The sequence below is a fragment of the Opisthocomus hoazin genome, chromosome 20 (genome assembly GCF_030867145.1).
Source record: "Opisthocomus hoazin isolate bOpiHoa1 chromosome 20, bOpiHoa1.hap1, whole genome shotgun sequence".
NCBI classification, from domain to species: Eukaryota; Metazoa; Chordata; class Aves; order Opisthocomiformes; family Opisthocomidae; genus Opisthocomus; species Opisthocomus hoazin.
This window is the reverse complement of record NC_134433.1, coordinates 7,809,303-7,832,675: the sequence shown is the minus strand read 5'-3', so window position 1 is coordinate 7,832,675 and position 23,373 is coordinate 7,809,303. Positions and strand designations below refer to the sequence as shown.

At 44.1% G+C, this 23,373-nt stretch overlaps 1 protein-coding gene across 1 annotated transcript in view; it reads right to left on the bottom strand.

Annotated features, from left to right (window-relative positions):
• CASTOR2 (cytosolic arginine sensor for mTORC1 subunit 2) overlaps positions 1-22,293 on the bottom strand; it is a 134,252-nt gene extending 111,959 nt beyond the window's left edge. The window contains exon 1 of the mRNA XM_075440036.1: positions 21,895-22,293. Within this exon, the coding sequence (XP_075296151.1) occupies positions 21,895-22,007 (113 nt within the window). The 5' untranslated portion in view covers positions 22,008-22,293. The remainder of the gene's footprint in view (positions 1-21,894) is intronic.
• Positions 22,294-23,373: the final 1,080 nt, after the last annotated feature.

Genomic DNA, 23,373 nt, shown 5'->3' with positions numbered 1-23,373 from the left:
CCTGGTGCTTTCTCTGATGCCCATTCTGTTGGGGACGAGCCCTCCTGCTCTTCTGGGGTAAGAAGTACTCAGGGCTGCCACCCTCTCTACAAAAGAAGGGGGAAGAAAACTGGAATCTCACACCTATGTCCGAGTCCTCAAGACAAGCAAGCCAGCCAACTCACCCCAAAACGTCCCATGCTTTACCCACAGGGGCTACTGTTGCCCTCGGGCAGAACAGCAGCAAACAGGCTCCTTCGGAGAGCTTCCCCTTCAAGGCAGGAGGGATCTAGCAACTGACGGAGGGAGAGAGAGCAGACAGGAAAGCAAGAGACTCCTATACCTTGAGGATGAGAAAACACGTTTGGAAAAGCATTAGAACAAAACGAGGGACAGCTCATTAAAGAACAGGAGCCTGCTGCACACATGAGAGCTCCAAAGCACTACGCAAGGTGACTGCCAGGAGCAGTATGGCACGCTGCTGTTATTTGGGGGGACAGGGCCAGCCCTAGTGCACCAGCCTCAGAGGCTCTCTGTGGATATGGGCTGCTTGCCCAGCACTGGGGTGGGACACGAGCACCAGAAGGAGCTCCATCCATGGACGCACCGTGAGGACCAGGAGTCACCAGCACTGGTGGCAGCTCCAGTCCATTGCCTCATATGCAGTCAGAGATAAGATAAAGACGACGAAGCTGGAGGGACACCAGCAGATTTATATAGGTATTTAAAGGTACAGGGCATGTAGCTCCCAACAAACTAAAGGTCATCTTCAAGCTTCTGACCACAGGCTACCAGTGCTCTTTGCACCATTGCCCCCCAGGCTCCCAGAAATGGCTTGCTGTACAAGCCAGGACAGTATTTTCCTTCACTGGGGAGAGAGCAAGGAGGATGCTGTCCCAGCCTGAGCGGCATGGAAGGTAATAACTCTGCTCCTCTGCCTCTTACTTTACTGAAGTAATTTATTTAGCAAGGCCTGCCCACTTGAAAACCCTTTTAGTCAAATATATGTAAGCATTGGGACAGACCTGCCCCTTCCAGACAAGAGCATGAAGTGCCATACACTAACAAGAATTTTCTAAAAGGAAAAAAAAAAACCATCCACCACCAGGCTCTGCATTTTCAGAATGAAGTTTACAAAGAGACCACACTTTCTCTTACATTTATCAAAAACTCAGCTGACACAAAAAACAAGTTGTGTTTTTTTCAAGCTGATCCCTGAAAAGCCTAACAGATTTTTGCCAACAGCTCTGTAGATTAATCCATCTCTGTCCCTGCAGCAGGAAAATAAAGCCTCACACAGACCAGCAGAGCAAGATGCTGCACTCGGCAGATACCAGAACTGCACACACTACAAAATACATCCTAGCCAAATGGAAAGGTAAGGGTTTTGCACATTATAGTATCCTTTTTGTTGTGCCCTTTTATCTTACAAAATACTCTAGAAATTAACTCCTAGCGCAGAATGTTTTTAACTCCATTTCATTTTAAGATTACAGCTCAGATTATTTTAAAGCAAAAGTACCATACAAAAACAAGCATTCCCATTCACCTTTGCAAAAGGGTGGGAAATTAATTTAAGGCAGATAAAAGCAGAGTTCACTGTAGGTACTAATTTCCAACTCTCTGAATTTACTGTCAGCCACAGAAGTCCTCAATTTCTAGCTGAGCCAGTAGCATAAAGAGAGAAAGAAGCAGCAACACCTAACGCTGGCATACAAAGCAGCTGAGCAAGGCCCACACTACACTGACCTTGCCATCTGGACATGTGGCAAGCCCAGTGCAGAGGCATTTCCAGCATTATCCTCTACAATCATGTAAAATTGTATTCTGATGAGAGAGGCCAAAAATCCCATGCTCCAGAGACCCAGCTGATAACTGCAATCAATCCACTTTATGGATGCCAGGTCACACAGTGATGCCCACGTTACTGCTTCACAAACATCAACAAATTATCACACTTTCTGCATAAAGATGTTGATTTTCATTCCCTCAGTTCCACCGAGTGACAGAAAACCAGCAGTTAAGAAGCTGATCCTATGTCCCCAATGAAAAACTGAAAGGATTTTATCGGGGGCTGCTATACGTGCAGGATTAGGCCTGACTGATTTGCAAAAGGCTTTGCAATGAATTAGTTACTGAGCTAAGAACAGAAGCTGGGAAGCCTGGTTCCTTGTTCTGTACTCGCTACAGAAGTGCTGCCTGCTCAGCCTCTATAACCACTGCCTTCTCCCGTCCTGGGCACTCAGACTCACAACTGGACTTTGATGCAGCAAGAGGACGCATTGCCCTAGTGAGGCTTCACTGGGGAATCTTCCATCAGCTACGCCGCAAGAGCCCTGGGCTGAAAACTAGGAAACAGCTGTAGCTTCAGCTCCTACTTCACTATTACAGGCCAGTGTTATCAGTCTCCATGTCAGGAACTCTGCAGGAATTTGCTTTCTGCAGACTAAAGAGAAAGAATGAAAAACATAATGGGAGGACATTATTTTGTACGTGTGTGTGTGAGGGAGAGAGAGAGAGAGAGAGAGAGAAAGAGAGAAGATGAAAGGCTTTGTAATTATACAGTTTAACCTTCTGCAAAACATAAGCTGAAAAAACTGATCTAGTAATTCCTGTGTCAAGCCCATAACTTCTAAGTCCTCTGTATGGTATTCACCCTGTCCACTATTCTACCATCTGTACTGCAACAGCTTCCAGCCTGCATTCAGGCCTCTCGCATGCACAGCCTCTGCCCCAAGACGCTTGCTTAGCTAGACACAAATCCCACTGCTTCAGAAGCAAAGCCTTTAGCCAGCTAAGCACAAGCATTTCTTCAAAACAGCACATTTTCAGAACCAAATACCCCCAAGGCCTGAGATGTAAAAGATAAAGGACCCAAAAGGAGGTTCCCCAACAACAAAAATATACACAACCCTCTCCCACACATCCTGACATATCAAGACTTTACAGGGCTTGAGGGAGCAAGCGTAACAGTTATGATATGTTGAAACAAGTAACGTCACTCATTCCTTGTCTTGTACGACAGATTGATGGATTGTCAGCACAGAACTTGCAGACAATTTCAAAAGACGGAAAGCTGAAGACAAACTGTCAGCAAAGGGACCAAAAGAATTTTCTGAGAGTCAAACACAATCCCTGAATCCCCAAGCACTCTGGACTCTTAGTAAGATGCAAGCACAAACCAAGAGAACAAATCCTGAACTGAGCCCACAGAGAAGCAGAGTCTGTGCATCTTTTCTAAACAGAAGAACTGTTTTCATGAAGGATGTCATTATTTAAGGATCAACAATCCAGACCAAGAAAAACAGGTTAATTAAGGAAGAAAGCGATGAGGGGACATTCTGGGGTTTTGAGAAAGCCAGTAATGATTCAGCTAACCTGAACACCAGATAATTCCACTGAAGCCAGTCTCCCAACGTGATACTTCCCAATTCTGGACGCAGCCATGACATCCCTAGTTTGGTGACACATAACTATATGACACTGCTTTTCTACATGGCACCAGGAAGGAAACGTGCTCCCAGCCTGTCATCTGCAGACCAAATCATTTCAGGAGGAGGCTCCATGTGGTCATACAAATGCATGGGTAAAAATACTAAAAATTACTTTACAGAGCTTATTGCTTCAAATCTGTCAGTGTGCAAGCCTATACTGAAGTCTACCACCAGTTTACTTGTAATGTTACACACAGTGAAGGTACACAGACCAAGGTGAAGCAGTTTTGATAGATTTCCTGGGAAGCTCCAGTGCCAGGCCGCGTGCTCTGCAGGGAAGGGAGTTATCTTCCTGGAAATCAGCTCACACAATGTCAAAGTAATAATTCTGTGTTCAGATGAATAAACAAGGGAGGGAGGGAGGGAAATCTTTTAGATCAAATCACACACAAGCTTTCTCCACAACAGACATCCAACAGCATACCAAGGTTTCCAAGCTAGTCACTGCTGACCTGTCCAAAGAAAAGCTGAAGCATGATTTACTGGATTTCTGTAAAATAAGCTTCAGTTTCACCTGAGGCTGCAATAGGTAAAGCTACAAGTGCCAGAGTTTTAGTTGGTGCATAAGGCTTCATTCTTGAGCTGTGTGAGCAGTGGGCATCGTCTCCTACTTAAAGAAATGAACATAAGTGTGCTGGAAAAAGAAAGCAACACTTGAATCTATCAGCAGATAGGGACAAAGTCCATCCCTTCCCATTACATTAATGTCAATTCACCCATTGCTTTTGGTTGAATAAAGATTTCTCCCATTACACAGGCTTAGTTCGCTCATTGTCTACCAAAAGCCATTCAATGTTGAGCCATGCTCCTGCTAACTTCTTCCTCGAATGAAGAGTATTGCTCTGACTGCAGTGAGCCTGTATCACTGCCAGCTGTAATACCATCATGCACAGTACCTGAAAAAGCACAAAATGAGGTTCCAAAATTATAAAGACTTGGTGAAAATAAAACGACTGGACGTTTTTACTGCAATTATCTGAGCACTAGCAAACTTTAGTCTTTGCTGCTCTAAACAAAGGTGGTGTAAAGAGGTCAGCACTACTGTGACCGGTACCCAATGGATGAACCTCTTCACCTAAGCCTATACAATAGATGGGTAGAGAAGATGTTCCCCTCAATTCCAAAAACAGAGCTCAACACAAAATCCCAAAATTCACATGTAAGTTTTCCTAGACCCCTGAATAAGTCTAACACCCATTCTTACCCACATTCCCCCTCTCCCAGCGTGGCAGCCCACTACTGCCTAGCAGTTTGAGAGATGTTCTGAGGCATCATGGGCTATTCTCAGTGCGAGGCATCGCATCTTGCTCTTTAGAAGCACTGACAGCTATAAACAAAACATCTATGGAAAAGACTACTGAGTGTGCAGACCCATGTCTTAGATGGAAACAAAATTTCTGTCTGGCCAGACTCCCAGGCAAAGGCAGTCCTGTGCCAGTAACACTCTTTATCAGCATTTTCATGCCCAAGGAGCAAAATAATTTCTTCTCAAACCTTGCCATCAAGAGTCTGGTGAACAGCCATTCTTTGAGATGATGGTACAGAGCCACTATGGATTTTTTCCTTCAACAAACTAGCACTGAACAGAATCTCACAGCCACAAAGGCAGTAATAGCAATAAAAGCAGAAGAGGTAAAGAGCAAGGCTTAGGCAACCATCACACAGAGTATCAGCGTCTTCACACTCACCACAACACACAATGGCTTCAAACCATGGCAGACCTGCTGAGCAACCGTATGGGAGCACTGTAAACAGAAGTTATCCAGGAGAACAAAGGGATGGGAGAGCCTTGGCAAAGCAAAAGTTTAAGTAGCAGAAATTATACAAATGAGTCTGGAATGGGATGTTGTGGAATGAAGTGGCAGCAATCCTGTCACCTGCTGAGTTTCCCAAGCTGGGAAATCAACAACAAAATGCCACGAGAAGGTGACATGCTGTTTTCAGGCTGCTCATCTAGATCCAGACTGCATGTTTTGCCCCTTTGTACAGGAACTTCATTTACACAATTCACCCACAGACAATCAAGAGTTTGCTTTAATATAACATGGATTAATTCAAGGTTCCTAATGCATGCTGCATCCAGCAAAAAGGGTTATTTTCCCAGAAACCTCAAGCATACTGATGTCCAATTCGCATGAACAGGAGTTTGCAGAAACATTCCCTTTCACATAAATTTTTCAGCCAGGGCTCTAACTCACTGACATAAATGAAGAGAAAGTTGTTGTCTTTGCTAGGCATAGAACTGGGCTATCAGGGCAACCCACGCACTTTTGTAACCAAATCATTGGCTTGAATATTGACATTTCTACTCTTGTATCTGTAAGCAGGGTAAAGGAAGAAGTACCTCTTGCAACAAAAAGCTCTAGTCAAGCGTAACTACCAAGTCAGCTATACTTCAATACAAACAGTAAGGTAAATCATTACACAGTTGTTACGCTGTATTAAAGTACACACTGGCATTATTTCATACCAGGTTTTAGGCTTTCCAGTTCAATTCTATTTTTTTACCTGGTAATACTTCTCAATTTAGTACAATGGAAAATATAGTGAGCTACTACAACCTTGGAGTTTGGGCCGAATGCCATCTGTTGGCCCTACGGCAACTGGAACCAATAAAACAGGGCTTATTTGCAGTAGGAAACTACCTGAACAATTGTTTTCGAACAAAGATGGCAAACTCCTGAAGAAGTGGGAAACTTTCTCCTGGAAATGAGAAAGCCACGCCTGTAAGCTTCAGGTATTTCCTTATTATGAAACCTGTCTTGGTGACAAGACATACTTTCTCAGCACTTTTCTCACTTCTTGCTGCCAGAATTAGGTGATGCATTTGAAGCATACACAAAGCTCAGGCTCTGTAGAGACCACCATTTCGCAACAACCTGATCTTGTCTGTTTATTAGCAGAGGCTCAACCTAAATTTTCAATACTACACACAAAGACCTATACAATTTGAGCTAGAATAATACTGCCACAATTGACAAGAATAGGTGCGGCCAAATGTTTTCTCATGCATTTCAGAGATATCACAGTCAGGTGGCATCTTCTCAAAACATAACAAAAGATGACACTTTATCAGACAACATAGATGTGTCAGGCAATAAATCTTACAGCAGAAGGCTCCTTTCTATTTTAATTCTAGTCGTCACCGATCGAGAGATACTATTGTCTTTCTCAAGACAGACACAGGAGAGGTGAAACCAAAGCAAACACCTCAAACAACTGGAAAAACACGGAAATGCTCAGGGTTTCATTTAAATCCTGGTGTGTTCATTCTGGTCTAATAAAAATAGCCCACCCCACTGCTTGCACAATTCCTGAGATCAGTAGGTATTACCCTGCAGCTGCCTGCACTATTCAGAACAGCAAGGAGGCTTGTTTCAGTCGGGCACATCCATCTGTTTCTCCCTCTCCTTTTAATAGATGCATCATTTCAGCCCCCAGTATGGAACAGGCTGGTGATCTCCCCCACCATGACTCACGTATCTGTGCACTACTGACTGTGAAAAAGTGTCCCCACAGCTTTGGTATTTTGCACTACTCCAGGGTCTTTTATTTAGATGTTGGTAAACAACACTGTTTTGCAGTACTGCACAAGAATGCTTTTTATTTGGCATCTGCCCCTTGTTGCTGTCAGTGCATGAAGAAAAGGGCTCTCCTATACGTAGCAGCACAGACCAGCATGAACTACTAAAAAATCCCTCTAAAGACAGGGTAAACACTTGATTGCTTAAGTCCATGCCAAGTTCTGTGCTTTCCTGGTTACAGCACCAGATTTATCCAAGCTACCTAGCTTAAAGCTACAGATATGTTCTTGCTGTGTGGATTGGTCTTGAGGTAGTAAGTTTTAGCTTTCCACCCACAGCCACCAAATTAAGAACCTACAAAGTGCAAAATAAGATCCCAATGCCTTGTCCCCAGGTTTTCCAGCTAGTAAGGAAAAATTAAGCAGTGGCAGCAGTAAAGTCAGAGTCAGAAGAGTTTAAAACATTGCCACTTAAAGAACAGATTCAGATATATTATCTAGTAAAATCTATTTGTGTATTAGTTGCCGCTTTTCCTTCAGAAGCAATGCTCCAAGGCTCCTTCAGTGCTAGCAGCTCAGAGCACACAAATAACCCTTTGACAAGAAGCCAGCATGCGTTCAGCAAGGATATATGGCCTATCGGGATCAGGACTCAAACCAGCTTGCTTCTCCTTCTTGTTCTTCCACAGCTCCCTGCATGCCTGTGGGTAAATCACTCAACCTTCCCGTGCCCAAATTCCCCGTCTGTATGAGAGGGATAATCACTCTTCACTGCTACACAGGGCCATTGTCAAGCTACATTTACTAGTGATTGACAGGAGCCTAGGTACTACAGACAAGCACCACAGAAAATCGCCCCTTTGCCCCAAATGCTTTATGAAAAACAAATGTTCCTTAAAAATCAGACTTCAGATTCAGTTCCCTAGCAGTTATCACAAAGAACAGCAATTTAACAAAGACTCTACAAACACAAAACCCCCCCCACAATTTCACAACGTCCTTTCAACCTGACATCTAAAAAAAACCTACATGCACAATTACTTATGATAAAGGTAATGACAAAACAAGAGAACAAAAAAGGTGGGCAATACTGTTTCTTCTACGTTAAAATAACTACTACAGTGCACTCAGTTTGCCAGTTTAATAGGTGATGTGACAGGTCCTTAGTTCGTCTTGGGACAATATGAGAACAGAATGATTAGCAGTGTATGATGACAGTGATCACTAGCTGGTTCCTGGAGAGCTGATAAGTTATTAAGCTAAACAATGCATCACTATTATGAGCAAGTCAGTGCACAACTGTAATTTCCTTGAAAGCTGAGCAGTGCATGATTATACTTGTCCACTCAGACTCCCTGCTGGCAGCTCTGCATTCTGCTATTGTTCTGAGCTCAAGAGTCTTCTCAGTGCCCAGGATACAGCCGTGTGAAAATATATTCTTCATAGTCAGCCTTCGTTGTGGCAGCTGTCATCAGAAGAATACTGGGAAGAGAGACATTCTCTGTCCTGAAGCACAGCTATTAGAGCCCCTAAAAACATGTGGTTTTGTTTGTCAGCACGAGCTACCTCTCATTTCTAGCTGAGGCAATTTCCATTTCAGGAGCACTATGACTTTGGAATCACACATATATACCTACATATATATTATACACATACAAGCATATGTATGTTTATGTGTATTAAAAACCACACATGCATACAAGTATATTCCTGGTTGTTTTCTTTATGAGTCTCAGGAAGACTGCTGTTATTACTGGAAGCTCAAACGGACATCTTTCAACTTCTATTTCTCTCTCCAGGTATAAGCAAAGACAACAAGCCACACCTCCACTAACAAACCTAGAAAATCTAAGAAGAGAAAAGGAAAAAGGAAAAAAGATGGCAGCAGCTGGATGACAAGGATTTCAAGTGCCTAATACAAACACAGACTGTAAATATGGCCTTCATCTGTCCTACCTAAAAGAGGCGGTTCTAGTGGTGGAGACGATGCAGGACCTGGAAAAAACACAGCCAGGTCCTACTGCAGACCTGCTTTGTGAGAGGTATAAGCCACTTGCCCTCCTACGTGCCTCAGTTTCCTCCTCTGCAAAGAAAGTCCGCCGCATCTCCCCGCCCCTCGGAGGTGCAGTCAGCACGCACTGCCGCGGCTGCTCCCCGGGCTGCCCAGGGCCTGGCGACTGCAGGGATTGCTGCTGCACAGTGGGGCCGTGCAGGGCCCGATCTGCTCTGCCAAAGAAACAGAGTACAGCGAATCCCTAACCCACGTGGTTATGTGGAGAGGGAAGAACAAGGAGACCCCCATTTTGATTCCCTAAGCATACACCCTCACTCTTGCCTGGACGAACAGCCACACTAAGCCTCCCCACCCTTCGTGCGTTTTTACCATGCTCTTGTCCTGAATGTCGTCAGCTAGCCTGTCCAGGACTTTTAAAATCCCTAAGTGTCTTCCTCTCCAACAGCAACACACATTTCAGAGTGTAAGCCCCACCGGCTTCCAATGAGCCTTGGGGTGCCAAGTACTTAAGTTGTTTCTTTTAAATAGGACTTAGGTGATTCTGAAAAATATTACCATGTACCTCACATTAGATTTGATATAAAGTGAACATTAAGTGGGAAGAAAATCTGACACTGAGAACATCTGACAACTGCTTAAACGATAGGTCCTAATTCATTTTAAACTTTATTTTATGTAAGACTCTTTTAAAGAGCACCATGAAATTCTTTCACTGTCCTTTTCTCTGTGTTGATCCTGCAAGGAATATATAATCAGCATCCGTTTAAACAAGCCACGGAAAATGTACCACTGTATTCTGAACCCAAGAACTGTTCTATTCCTGTCACTAAGTTTTTTCAAATCCAAGTGAAAGGGAAAAAACATTACTGTTGGAATTAAAACCATAAAAAGAACAAATGTAATATTCAAAACATGATGCTAGTAATACATACAGGATAAGCCTTCCCTACAGTATCAAAAAAAGGTTAATATCATTACTATTTGCACACCCCACATCTTTACAAATACATTATTTCTACCCCTACAATAAGATCTAATCATCCCCCATTCTCCTGGGCAGTAAAGAAAGGTTAAGAAGTCAATCATTTCTAGTCCAACTCTGAAATCAACCATCCCACAGCTGCACTACTGCAACTCTCTGAGAGCCAGTGCCATAAACATAACCAAAAGGATCTGGCTTCAAAGGTGTGAGGGTTTTTTGCTGGGTGGGTTTTTTATTTTCTGCTGTTGTTTTTTAGGGTTTTTTTTTCCCCTGAACTTGGATCACACTCTAAGTTAACAGCAATTTCCACAACACCGGAGGTGGGACTGTCGACTTGGGCCCAGGAATTTTATCAACTGCTTTGCTATGATCCTCCAACTACACCCTCAGTTGTCCAGTCAGGGGAGACGGCACCTAAAGCTAGAGCCATTAACTGTTCTAACTACTGTGGTCATTTTCAAATCCGTAAGAAAAATGCACGGTTATGTTCCAGTCAGTGAGAATTCAAAAGGAGATAAAAAGCAGTAACATGCCATGGAAGGCTGTCAAACATGGATTGACAGCCAAGGATGTATCAGTTTAAAGCCTCAGTGATATACTATAAACATAGAACAAAATTAATTTAAAGCATATGCTCACGTATATCTCAAAAGGACACAAATCTTACATGAACCATTTTACACATATGTGCACATACTATTTATCATTTCTGATTTTCTTCCTGTTTTTTCTCCACCGATAATTAGGTCATTATCACCTTTACAGTGAGATAGCAATTCAAAATACACTGCCTCACAAGATTATTAAAAGCTAATAGATAACCGCATTGTTTTGGGACTATTTCATATTTAAATCATTGCCTAAGATTACAATTCAACCACCATCAGAATGAACAAAGCCATTCAAACGGGTACAGGACACAAAGTCCTTTTTTATTAGTCATTCCAGGCTGATTTCACACTCCTGTGCAAATGAAAAGTATTTCTGGTCTGTCATGGCATAAGAGCTACCAGGGGATAGCTCAGTGATTCGGTGCAAACCCTTCCTTCCCTTGGAGACTTTCATCCTTCTCTGACAAAAGGCTTTCCTACATACCAACACAAAGCGCTTGTCCTGGGGTCAAGTCCCAGCAGCCCCCAGATTACAGCACTGCGATGGGTAATGTGACAAGGCATAAAGCCAACAAAATGACTGCACATACAGGAATTACAAGAACCGCTCAGAAACGCAGGGCCTTCGAGTAACTTGATACCAATATGAAGACTACAGAGAAAACTCTTTCATATACTATGGTTTCATCACATGACCACTATTGCAGGAGGGTTTCAGAAACCGTACAATAACCAAAGCACAACTTACACTGTATGGCATCCACCATACAATACTGTACATTAAAGTCAAACCAAGTAACTTCTGAACTTCACGCCCTTCTAATACTTTCCCTTACTTATGTCAAGGACATAAATAGAACTCCTGTATAGAGGGCTTGGGTAGAAGTAGCTTCATTAGTCTTGTACATCCACCTAATACAGTTACAAACTGTAATTCAGCTGTCTGCACTGGTACAGAAGCGAGTACATGCCCTTTCCCAAGGCAAGCTTTGCTCTTACCCAGCCATGGAATTTTTTGACCTCTAGTTTAAGTTAGTGCAGCCTTGAGGCTGGTCTAACTCCAACTAGTTTTTCACAGTTTACAGCCACTACGCAGTTTCAGATGAAGCACTCCCAAAGAAATGTAAAGGACCAACAGATTACTGCAGTAGACAGTTTCTCCTCCGTATCAACAGTTCTCTCTAAAACCGAGATGTTGTACAATCTCACTCCTATATTCAAAAAACACTTTGCCCTTTTCAAATGAGACATTAAATCACGCATTATAATACTATGCGGATACTAAAGCCAAATGGAGCAAAGTGTTACAATGTCAACAAGGTCAACAACATGTTAACAGGGAACAGAGCAAAGCTCCAAGCACGGCTTTAAATACAAGATCCAACTGGACAAAATCCTGAGCAACCTGCTCTAGTTGACACTGCCTTGAGCTGGGGGGTTGGGCTAGATGATCTTGAGAACTCCTTTTTGACTCAGCCATTCTGCGAAGATTTGATATTTTCTAATTTTGTGACGACAGCATGGTACCTGGCTTAGATTGAAAACAACACAAAACAGTTAGGCTCTACTACAGCATCAACTGTCAAAGTCCTGCATGAGGCTTCCATGTAGTTACGAGGCATCCATGCTCATTCACCAGGCCAACCCTGTGCTTCGTCACCTTCTGCTGAATTCTTGCTAATCTCTTCTGTGCTTCGCCAAAATTACACTGGTCTAGCAAAGTGATTCCTGGCAGCCATCAAAATACCGTTACACCTGTATGCCAGAAACACTGAAAAGAAAGCAACCATTTAAAAAAAAAATCTGTGTCAAAAATGATGCTCTGTTCTTTAGGAATCCAGTCATTTTGTACATTTGTAACTACCATTACCTTGCCTGCAGTGCAGGTAACTCAAATCCGTTTCATTTTCCAGAATACTGTATTAATTTCATTTGCACAGAAATTGCTATAGACTGTCTGCTCTTAAGAAAACACTAATCTATCTCAATTTGTGTCCTATAGCCCGTTCAAGGTAAGTACTGTGCAACACATAGTCCCAGCACTCACCACAGAAAACCGTTCACTAACTAGTCTAAAACCTGCAGCAAGCTCAGGAGAGCCACAAGCGTATGGTTTCACACCTTGCTAGCTTAGCAGATGCAAACAAGCCACACACATAAGAACTCTGCTAGGCCTATGAAAATGCCAAATGGATGATAACATGCAACTCAAAACATCTCAGTATATCATAAACTGTCCTAAACCTATCCGCACAGTGGTGAGAGACGGGTTAATTCTAACACCTCCATTTTGCAACCACGTAGTTCAAACATGAAAACAATTAAAGCACAATTTTATTTTAAGATTAGCTCATGTGATTTAAAAGTATCTGAAATAATTTTTTGAGTGATGGCATCTTAGGTGTAAATAAGATAAATAACAGTTATCAAAAGAAGTATGTTTGCTACTGAAACTCCAACGCCAATTAAACAAGTCAGTTGAGGAGAATCGGTGACAAAGCAACTGGAACCAGTCCATTTATACAACAAGCCAGATTTTGACAGCAATAGCATCTTCTGCAAGAAGGGAGAATATTTTCCTCATTTCAAATTACTCAGTCTAGTTCAGAATGATCACTAGTTCATGCCAGACTGAGAAACAAATTAGGAATTGAAAAAGCAAGTAAGCTTGTTTTTTTCCTCCCAGTCTGCAAACAAGACATAGGGCTGGGAGGCTCCGATGCCTTGACAAGCAGAACCTCAAGTCCCCACCAGCTTCGTTTGTTTCATACAGGTCACATTACACTGCTTAGTTATAAACACAAAACAGGCTGAGATCCTTCTTCCTAAATACTCAGCGCATTTAATATTGCTTTTTAGTTTAAATACAGTGAATGAAAATGTTTGTTTTCCATGTTACAATGGAACTCCAATTTCCACCCAAAAGCAGCTTGAAAAAGATCACAATTGAAAGATTAATCACATAATAAGTCACCCATCATTTTCAAAAAAGCATAAAGACTAAGTAAATCTATGTAAACGTACACAGTTGCTTAGATGCATACAGACTATGTCCTTCTCAATACTAAGAACAACCTTTTTTTCTTTTTGCCAAGACTACTTTATTTGCAAGTGAGTGCCTTAGAGGTTATCAAAAGAGAAGAGTCAATCTTTCTTTAGGAAAAGAAATGAAAGCTACAAATGTTAAACAAGATCAACATTAGTCATTTCAATCAAGGTCTCTGACTTGCCAACTTCAACCAATTCACCCTGTTAAACAGGACGTATGCGTGGCATAATAAAGGGCTGAATACTAATCTTTTAACCATAGAACTAGGATAAATAGTCAGGTATCATTAAAACCAGTGCACATCATTACCCAGATTCTCTGACACATAACATTTCCAAAAAGCCTGAACAGAAAAAGACAGGGAGAGTCACAGTACGTTTTAACTGTTCTATCCATGTTCTAACCTGTAAATTTTCCCCTCCCAGCTTTAGAAATGCCCCCGGTATCAATTTTTTTTTTTTTAATTCACCTATTTGAATACTTTACGTAAGACTTAAAGGTTGCATTTTACTCTAAACTTACATGGTGTAGCTTGCAACACCTTATGACATCACCAGGATCCTTTGTAACGAGGACACTAAAACTTTGGGTGCAAAGAAAAGGAAACTTTCCTCTACAGTTACATCTTGATCAAACACACATTCACACTAACAAAAGGGTTTGGTTCCTACTTTATAAACAATTTGTATTGAAAGAATTTGGGTCAAGGACAGACTACCACCAATAACAGCCTACATCTCCTTACAATTACTGGCCAATAAGTAGCACAAGTATCTTAAAAACTTCTATTCCATCATGTCAACAAAACTTAACTGGACCACAAAGGTCTGAAAAAATCCCTTTGCCTCCTAAGGCATCCCCACAAAAGCATGTCTCAGAAGTCCCCAAAAGATTAACAAATTGTTTGCTTGACACCAAGCAAACTCACTGCTTCTCCTTTCCACGTGTCAACTTTGTGCTAAACAGCAACTCTGATGTCTTGGCATTACTGCCGTGAGCCTTCTAAAGCAGGCTGCAGTCTGAAAGTAGACTTTTTATTTTAATCTCTAGTCAAGCACATTTAACAGACCAAAGTAAGGAAGTCGGTTCTGGCTGGTGAGGAAGTTTAGGCATTCACTGCTTTTTTTGGATGTGAAAATAAAACTTTATCAACCGGTACAAAATGTTTATTATACATCAGACCACAAAAATGAGATCAGATTCTGTTTCTATGGTCAGCACAGTAAAACTTCGTGCAGTAAGTCTGAAACTAACAGGGGACTGTATAGTCACAAAACAGGCTTAATCAATCTTTATTTCTTTTATTCCGTATTAAAACATATTTGTCTGTTGCTTCTCTCTTAACAAATACATCTTATAGGTAGCTACACAAAACCAAGCTGAGCTCGGGTGGGGGGAGAAGGAGAAATCTTTTTACTTTGAAATTATAACTGCAACTTACAGGCTTTGCTCTGTTGATTCTGAAGTACCATGAATGAAGTTATTTCCTCACATTCCTGTTGTATAATTCTTCCTTTACCAGCCTTCAGCTATCAGCAGATCAGAGCTGGAGTTTACTCTGGAGTTGGCAGTAAACAACAGAACAAATCTGCACTGTTTCCTCTGAAAAAAAAAAGAAATTGTAGCCCTTGTCCAAATATATTAAAACACTGAAATGTGCAGGACGATTAAGGAGTTGTGTATTAGATAAATGAGGTAGTGTGCTCAACAGATTAAAAAAAAAAAAAAGAGGAATCAAGGGAAAAGATTTACATATTTATAGAGCACAAACAAGGCATTGTCAAATAGTTCCAGCCATCAAATGGAGCCTAATTTAAGTTACAACTCAGTGCAAGGAGTAGCCTGTGGATTCAAACTATTGTGTTAATGAACAACTCAGCTGTTACTTCTTGATGACGAATGCACAATATAGTCATACGTTTCCTTAACAGACCTGCAATACATTTGCTCTACTGCTAAAGCATAAGAGCACCCAGCTTGCAGGGAGCCGTCTTGAAACTAATGAAAGCCACATTTTTCATTTAAATATTGACTTTGATCTGAAAGTGATAAACAAATATTCAACTGAAGGGATTTTTAACAAGTTACATGGCACAAGATAAATATTTTTTCCTCTTTTTACTTCTCAGCTCAACATTAGTGGGCACCAGTGATGTTTCCTTCACATCACTGATGTTGTACCTTATCCCCAGATGATGCATTACATCTATGCAACAGCTCTGCCAATGGATGGAAACAGTTTAGCATGGGAAATAAGGAAAAACAACCAGGCCACCACAAACTACCGCCAGGTATTTATTTAAAAGGCAAATGTCCAAGTTCAGACAAGAAAAAAAAAAACCAACCAAAAAACAAACCTTAAAAAAAAAAAACCAGCCCTGTTAAACCATCCAATATCTAAACTAACACTTCTCCAGCACATAGTGCTCCCCAGGACTATACTGTGGGTTTGATCCTGTACTTCTGTTCCACCTTTTGAATCTCCTTTAGTTTCTAAGCACTCCTGTCAGCCTCTGACTTGGCATCAGCCACAGCCTGGTGAGACCACGCGGTAGGTTGAGGGTTGCATGACGGGACAGGCAAAGAAAGATGTAAAATCATGTAGTGCCCCACTGGTCAGCCCGTGTGCCAGAGGCAGAAAAAAAAGGGAAATAATAACATTTGTAAATAAACAGTAAGACACCATCAGGAAGGAAACCTGCTCTTTCCAAGGTTTAATTTATAAAAACACTGCAGAATGTTCTCACAGCCCAGCGGCAGCTGAAATATCCAGCAGCCCAGAACACAAATTGACAACACTCACAATTAAAGAGCTTATGTCCTTTGTTAGCCCAAACAAGTAACTTCTCTCTCTCCTTCTCATTTATCTGATTCTCCCTAGCTCTTACTCACCCTGAATATTCACCACCAAGTTCAGCACCATACATGCACATGGTGATGCAAACAAGCAGGCAAAGTGCTTTGGGGAAGGGCCAGGCAGGCAGCTGTAGCCACGAGGCTTCCCATCACTCCAGCCTCCTGTGGTGTCTGGACATCAGCACTCAGTCCTTCTGTAACAGATGGTCACCAAGTCAGACTAAAAAAGAAGTCCCCAAACCTCAGATACCACAGGCACATAGTATCATGGGGGGAGGGGGAATCTCAAGGCATTTGAGAGTCTTTGCCACACCAAAAGAAAACATAAGCAACCTGTTTTAGATGAGTAAACACTCTCTCATAACCTGCAAAAGCCTTTATTCAGTGGTCTTCCCAGGACACACAGGATGGCAAAAGCCAAGGGGGGGGGGGGTGTGTGTGTGTGTGTGTGTTAACAACAGGAGTAACTTGCCTTTGCCAGATTATCCCCCAACGTTGCAGAACGATCTGTATTTCATAAAAGGGCATAAGCAACCTTTGTTTGTCTGAGTTCATACCAGAGGAAACAGGCTACTGATCTCTTCAACGTCCTCAAATGATACATTTTAAGCACGTTTGTCCTATTATGCTCTGAAATCCAAAATAGACCTTTTATTACAGTATCTCCAATTTCAGGACACCTAGACAGTAAACAAGTGATGAGAGAATGAGAAACACTTTTATTAATAGCAACAACACACTGTTCCTAAGTAGAGGTGTCAATTATTACTAAGCAAAAGGGACAGATCACCAAAAATACCATCACAAACTTAGCTAACAAACCTAGTTTCATTATTTGTTCAAAGACCAAAGAAAACCTAGCTTATTCTGTACAGTTTATCACTGTTTACTTCTTGCTACATTTTTATTAAAATGAATATTTTTAAGCACCTCCCCACTCTAAGCATACCCCCTGCCTCCGAGCATCCCGTGGTAGAGGCAGCACGACAAGCAGCACCAAACCTGGGGCAGAGCGCAGCCTGGCTCTGCCACCCCATCCGGCTTCTCTGGGAGGTCTCTCACTCGCATGGCCAGCTTTCTGTAAATCTGCAAGCTTGCAAACTGACTGTAATTCTGCTTCAAGTCACCAGTATACACAAAATGCACCTCTCCAGTAAGACCTGAGCATCTTGGGAAGGAAACCAGACTGACAGATGCTTTTGAAATGGCTGCCTTGAACATTTCTGTGACCAAGGTCTTACCCTTTACACGTGGAGGGCTTGTTCCTTCTCTTCACCAAGCTGAAATAATAACCATCTCAAACTAAACAGTATGAGAAAACTCTCAGAGATTTTTAAAGCTGTGACGCTAGACACATGACCTACAATTATTTTAACTGCCCAGCCCTTCAAACAAACTAACCTCTTAACTTCATCCTGGTTATAACTTAATGTCATTAGAATTTAAATAATACCATTCTCCTTCAACTACTTTATTTTACGGTTTACCACCAAATCTTTATATTAGGTACCGGAATGTAGAGAGGAAAGGCTACTTAACTCATTGACTCCAGATGTTCAAGGGTCTACCGAAGTACTACCCAGAAACCAGGCTAATTACATTATACCAATACAGTCCTTGGAAGAACCCTGACCCCACTTTGTACACCAGGACCTAAACTCTCCATGTATTTTTATATACACTCAAAACACAAGGTCAGGCTCACCTTCCTTCTACCTATTGCATGCACCGGTGGTTCAGTGCAAGCATTATCCAAGACTGTCCCTCCTCCCTCTCCATTCAGATTTAATTCATATGCAGGAAAAGGAGATGCAGTTAAAAATATTTTGCAATTAGGAAAAAAAAAAAATCAAGACAGGAATGTAGCAGCACATTAGTATGTCTGTCAAGTCCTCAAGCAGGTTACCTGCAGCACACCACCCAACAGCCTGAGATGGTTTAACTGTGACCAAGGAACCGGGCACACTTAATTCTGGCAGGAGGGAAGCTCTCCTTTTTGCAGCACACAGGCAGCTGAAGGTGGGAGTTTACAGATGAGCACAGTTCTCTCCCTCAGAGAACCAACATTTACTGAGGCATGTACAAAAGAAAAAGGATGCGATGTTAAAAACCAGGCACAGCTGTTCTATTTGCATACATAAGCACACAGCATGCCTTCTGAATAGGTGAAGTTTCTGGGCACCAATGAACTCTCAAGCCAAACACGGACACAACACCATCAGTAAAACACTAGGATGATGACGACAGCAACAGCAAAGAGATTAGAGACGTGCAAATCTTCAGCATGCAACTAAAAATTACACGGATCTGATCCTCCACCAGGGTGCCTGGCAGAGCTCCGCTGAAATCAACAGGGCTGCACTTACACAAGCAGAGCATCAACAGCACATTGCTCAGTGTAACTGCTTAGGAGTTTCGCTGTTATTTATTTCTGGACTACCTGTCTTAACGCAACTTTGCATAAAATACCTCACGCCTAACTTAAAGTTATGATTAACGGTGGTTTTCTTTTGGCTGGGTTCAGCCCACCGTTTTATTCACTGCTGGTCTCACCTCTTCACCTCATTAACTGCTTTCTTGCTTCTGGCCATCAGAATAGTTCCAAAATTGCTGTTCTTTGTTCAAAAAAATACTGCTATTGTAGCAGAAGCTGAAGTACAAGGCTCATGCCATGTACCAGGGCAGACTGAAAGTGGCAAAAGGCCAAATAAAAAGAGGGAGATTTGTTACTTTTCCTTCCCAAGAGGATTAAGAAAAACATACAAGATTCAAAAAATTGTTCCAGCCCTTTTCCCTGGTGTATGAGAACACGAAAGAGACTCTAATGCTCCCCCCAGATGACTTCTCAGAAGAGCCTATGTAAAATTTGTAGTTTCTTGCATGACTAACATAAGGATACTGATGATGTCATTGCCACCTCTTTGGATCACATCTGTCCCACAAATCATTATTCCTTACTGGCATCCTTGCAGCACAGGTAAAAACTCTGTTTAAGGTCTCAATGGGAAAAACATATGTGGTGTAAGTAACTGGCATCTTTGTTATTTCATCAGAAAATATTAGCAGCGACATAGGCCACCTTCCCCTTTCCTCTCCCCAAGTAGTCCTTCTCAGACGGGGTGACTGGGAGGGGAGATGTGTCTTTGCACCCATATAAAACATTGTTGTCTCCTGGGCCCATTCAGTTTTTAAAGGAGAAAGAAAAATAAACAGCGGGATTATAAATTTATGGAGTTGCATCTCCCAGAGACCCTCACCTTCCTCACATGCAGGGTGTTTGTCCATCAGAGCAGAAGGTCCGTGGGGCAGGGACCTTGTCTGCCTCAGGGCACGTAAAAAGCACACAGGAGAAAGCAATGTTTCAGTACTATCACTTGTCTCAAGAATGACACAAACAAGCTTCCTCTTCTCTCCCCTGCACCTCTACTGTTTGCAAAAACAACAAAACAAACAAAAGGGAAATAAACAGAAGTTTTCCATACCAACAAACCTTCCCACAAACAGTTTTGCTCCTGACCAGTGAGACTCCATGAAAGTTAGGGAAAGCTGGATACTCACTGTGCATGAAAAGTGACCAGAGGCAATACCAAACTGCCAAGTGCTGCACCCAAATGCAGGACAAGGTAACACACCCCAAAAGGCTTATCTTACTGTCTTAACCCTTTCACAGCTTTCCAATGTTTATGATGTGTAGTGTGAAACAAAAAGACAACAGGACCTTCCCTGAAACTAAAAAAATAAAAAAAACCTACCAAAACCCAGTCTATGAATCAGGAGTGACAGATTTAAAGATTTCACTGTTGACGTTAACAGTGACATTTTAAGCATGGGAGGGGGAGCAACAATCCCCCCCCCCTCCAAATCAGCAACCACTTTCAATTATAATGCAACAACACATTAAAAATAGAAATTTAAGATTGAAGAGCCTGTAATGCCCTGTTGAGTATTCAGGGACAGCAGTAAACAAGGTGCTGATGTACTTTACACTGCAACAACAACAGTGGTGAGCCAAATGGGATGAGCCCCAAATCAGAGTGAAATTTCAACGCATGAAGTTCAACAGTATGATAAGGGATTGCAATCAAATTACACCACAGTTAGGTCCATTCATCCGTAAGCATTATCACAGAGAGAGGACTGAAATACAACTTGGAATAAAACAAATTGAGAAATAAAAAGCAAATTTATTATCTATTTATTATTTTCCTACTGCCAAAGAAAATTTCCCACCTTTGTATAAGAATGCTATCCAAGCTGAATCTAGGGAGAAAACTGAAATAATCATCAGGCTGGAAAAACGAGAAGAGTTTGAGCTGTGTTATTTACATTCCCATTCCTCTTACTGAATAGAGCAACAAAGTCAACAAGCTAGGAGAAGACATAAGAACTTGCATTTGCAATTCAAGTTGTTTTGCTGCAAAAGGCCTGAGCAGCTTATACACGTTCAGTGAACTGACCAGAGTGCTTTCCACTACGGTTTTGTTTTTTTTTTTTCCCCCCCGAAAGCTATCACAATCCATGTTACTCAATACCACAATTTTTAAAGAGAACCAAGTGCAAACGTGCATTTCCCCTCGTCCCCCTCCAATTTAGCAGCACCGAAAAAGCACCTTTTGGAACAAACAGGCGTGGGGACGAGTCGCTCTTCCAGTAACTGCTGCAAGGAACAACAAGGGGGGGGGGGGGGGGGGGGGGGGGGGCGAAAGGAAAAATACCCCTCCTCCCCCTCCCCGCTGCCGCCTTTGTTGTCGGGCGGCCGCCCCCCGGCCCCCCCCACCTGTTCTCATTCATCCGCTCCTGGCCGGGCGAGGCGGCCCGGGAAGGGCAGCGGGAGGCGGCCGCCGCGCCGCGGGCTGCCCCGCAACGGTACGGGGGGACCCCAAACTCCAGCGCGGTGTGTGCAGAGCAGACCCAGGTGTCCCCCCTCGCCCCTAAAGACCCCTGCCCTTTGGCGCGGAGGGTGTCCCCCTTCACCTCGCACTCTTGACTTCTTGCAAGGAGGGTGCCCTCACCCACTCCGGCACCCCGCCCCCTTGCAAGGAGCCTGCCCCCCCATCCCAACACCCTGCCCCCTTGCAAGGGGGGGGTGTCCTCCACCCCAGGACCCAGCTTTTTTTCCCCCCCAAGCAGCAGGGCGCCCCTAACCCCCTCAACCCACCCCCTCGCAAGAAGCCGGCTGCCCTGCCCCCTTGCAAGGAAGGTACCCTCCACCCCAGCCCCTTCGCAGGGACGGAGGGTGCCCCCCGCTCCAGCACCCCGCCCCTCTGCAGGCAGGAGGGTGCCCTCCCAGCACCCGACCCCCGCGTAGCCAGGAGGGTACCCCCACCCCCCGTCCCCTCGCAAGGAGGGCGCCCGGCCCCCGCGCTGCCCCATCCCCAGCACCTACCTCGTCTTGGAGGACAGGAAAGCAAGTTTGATTAATCCATAGGTAAACAACTGGATGCTCTCCTTGGCTATGCTGGCCACTCTGAGCCTGTGCTCTAGGATGTGCAGTTCCATCTTTTCCTCTTTCTCATTTGTAGTTCATCTATCCCTGGGGTTTATTTTGTGTTTTTGAATGGGGAGGGGGAGGGGGGCTGTTATTGTCGGTGCCTGTTTGGTTTGTTGTTTTTTTTTTTTTCCTCCTTCCTCCTGGCTCCTTCTCCCCCCGCCCGGCTGCGGGGGGGATGCGGGAGCAGCAGTCGGGCCGGGGGAGACCGGCGGGGCGGCGGGCAGGCGGCGCGGGGTGCCGAGCAGCTGGTGCTCGCTGGAACAAACAACTTGCCACTCAAGCCCGGCCCAGCGCGCCTGCGCGCCGCCCGCCGCCTGCCGGGCCTTGCAGTCCGCGCGCCGCCGCCGGCCGCCGCGGGACGGGGCGGGGCGGGGGAGGGTCCGCTCGGCCCGGCCCTGCCCCGGGGAAGGGGCCCGGGCACCCCCCCGCGCCCCGCCTCGGCCTTCGGCTGCCGTGGTGACCCGTCGCTTTAAAAAAAAAGAACAAGGAGATTTGTGACAAATACTTGCGAAGGACCGGCCTTTGCGTTTGGTTCCGTTTCGTTTTCGTCGCACCTCTCGGGCAGGGGAGCCACACGGGGCGTCTGGAAAGGATTCCACAACCCGAAAGTTGGGCAGAGAGGAACCCGATGAGGTTCAACAAGGGCAAGTGCAGGGTCCTGCACCTGGGGAGGAACAACCCCAGACACCAGTACAGGCTGGGGCTGACCTGCTGGAGAGCAGCTCTGTGGAGAGGGACTGGGTGTGCTGGCGGGTGATAAGGTGACCATGAGCCAGCAGTGTGCCCTGGCTGCCAAGAAGGCCAATGGGCTCCTGGGGTGCTTTAAGAGGAGTGTGGGCAGCAGGTCGAGGGAGGTTCTCCTCCCCCTCTGCTCTGCCCTGCTGAGGCCCCATCTGGAGTACTGTCTCCAGTTCTGGGCTCCCCAGTTCAAGAAAGATGAGGAGCTACTGGAGAGTCCAGCAGAGGGCTATGAGGATGAGGAGGGGACTGGAGCATCTCTCCTACAAGGAAAAGCTGAGGGAGCTGGGCTTGTTCAGCCTGGAGAAGAGAAGGCTGAGAGGGGACCTTAGAAATATCTTCAGGGTGGGTGTCAGGAGGATGGGGCCTGACTCAGTTCAGTGGTGCCCAACGACAGGACAAGGGGCAACGGGCACAAACTGAAGCAGAGGAAGTTCCGTCTGAACCCGAGGAAGAACTTCTTCCCTCTGAGGGTGACGGAGCCCTGGCCCAGGCTGCCCAAGGAGGTTATGGAGTCTCCTTCTCTGGAGATATTCCAGACCCGCCTGGACAAGGTCCTGTGCAGCCTGCTCTGGGTGACACTGCTTTGGCAGGGTGGTTGGATTAGATGACCCACAGAGGTCCCTGCCAACCCTG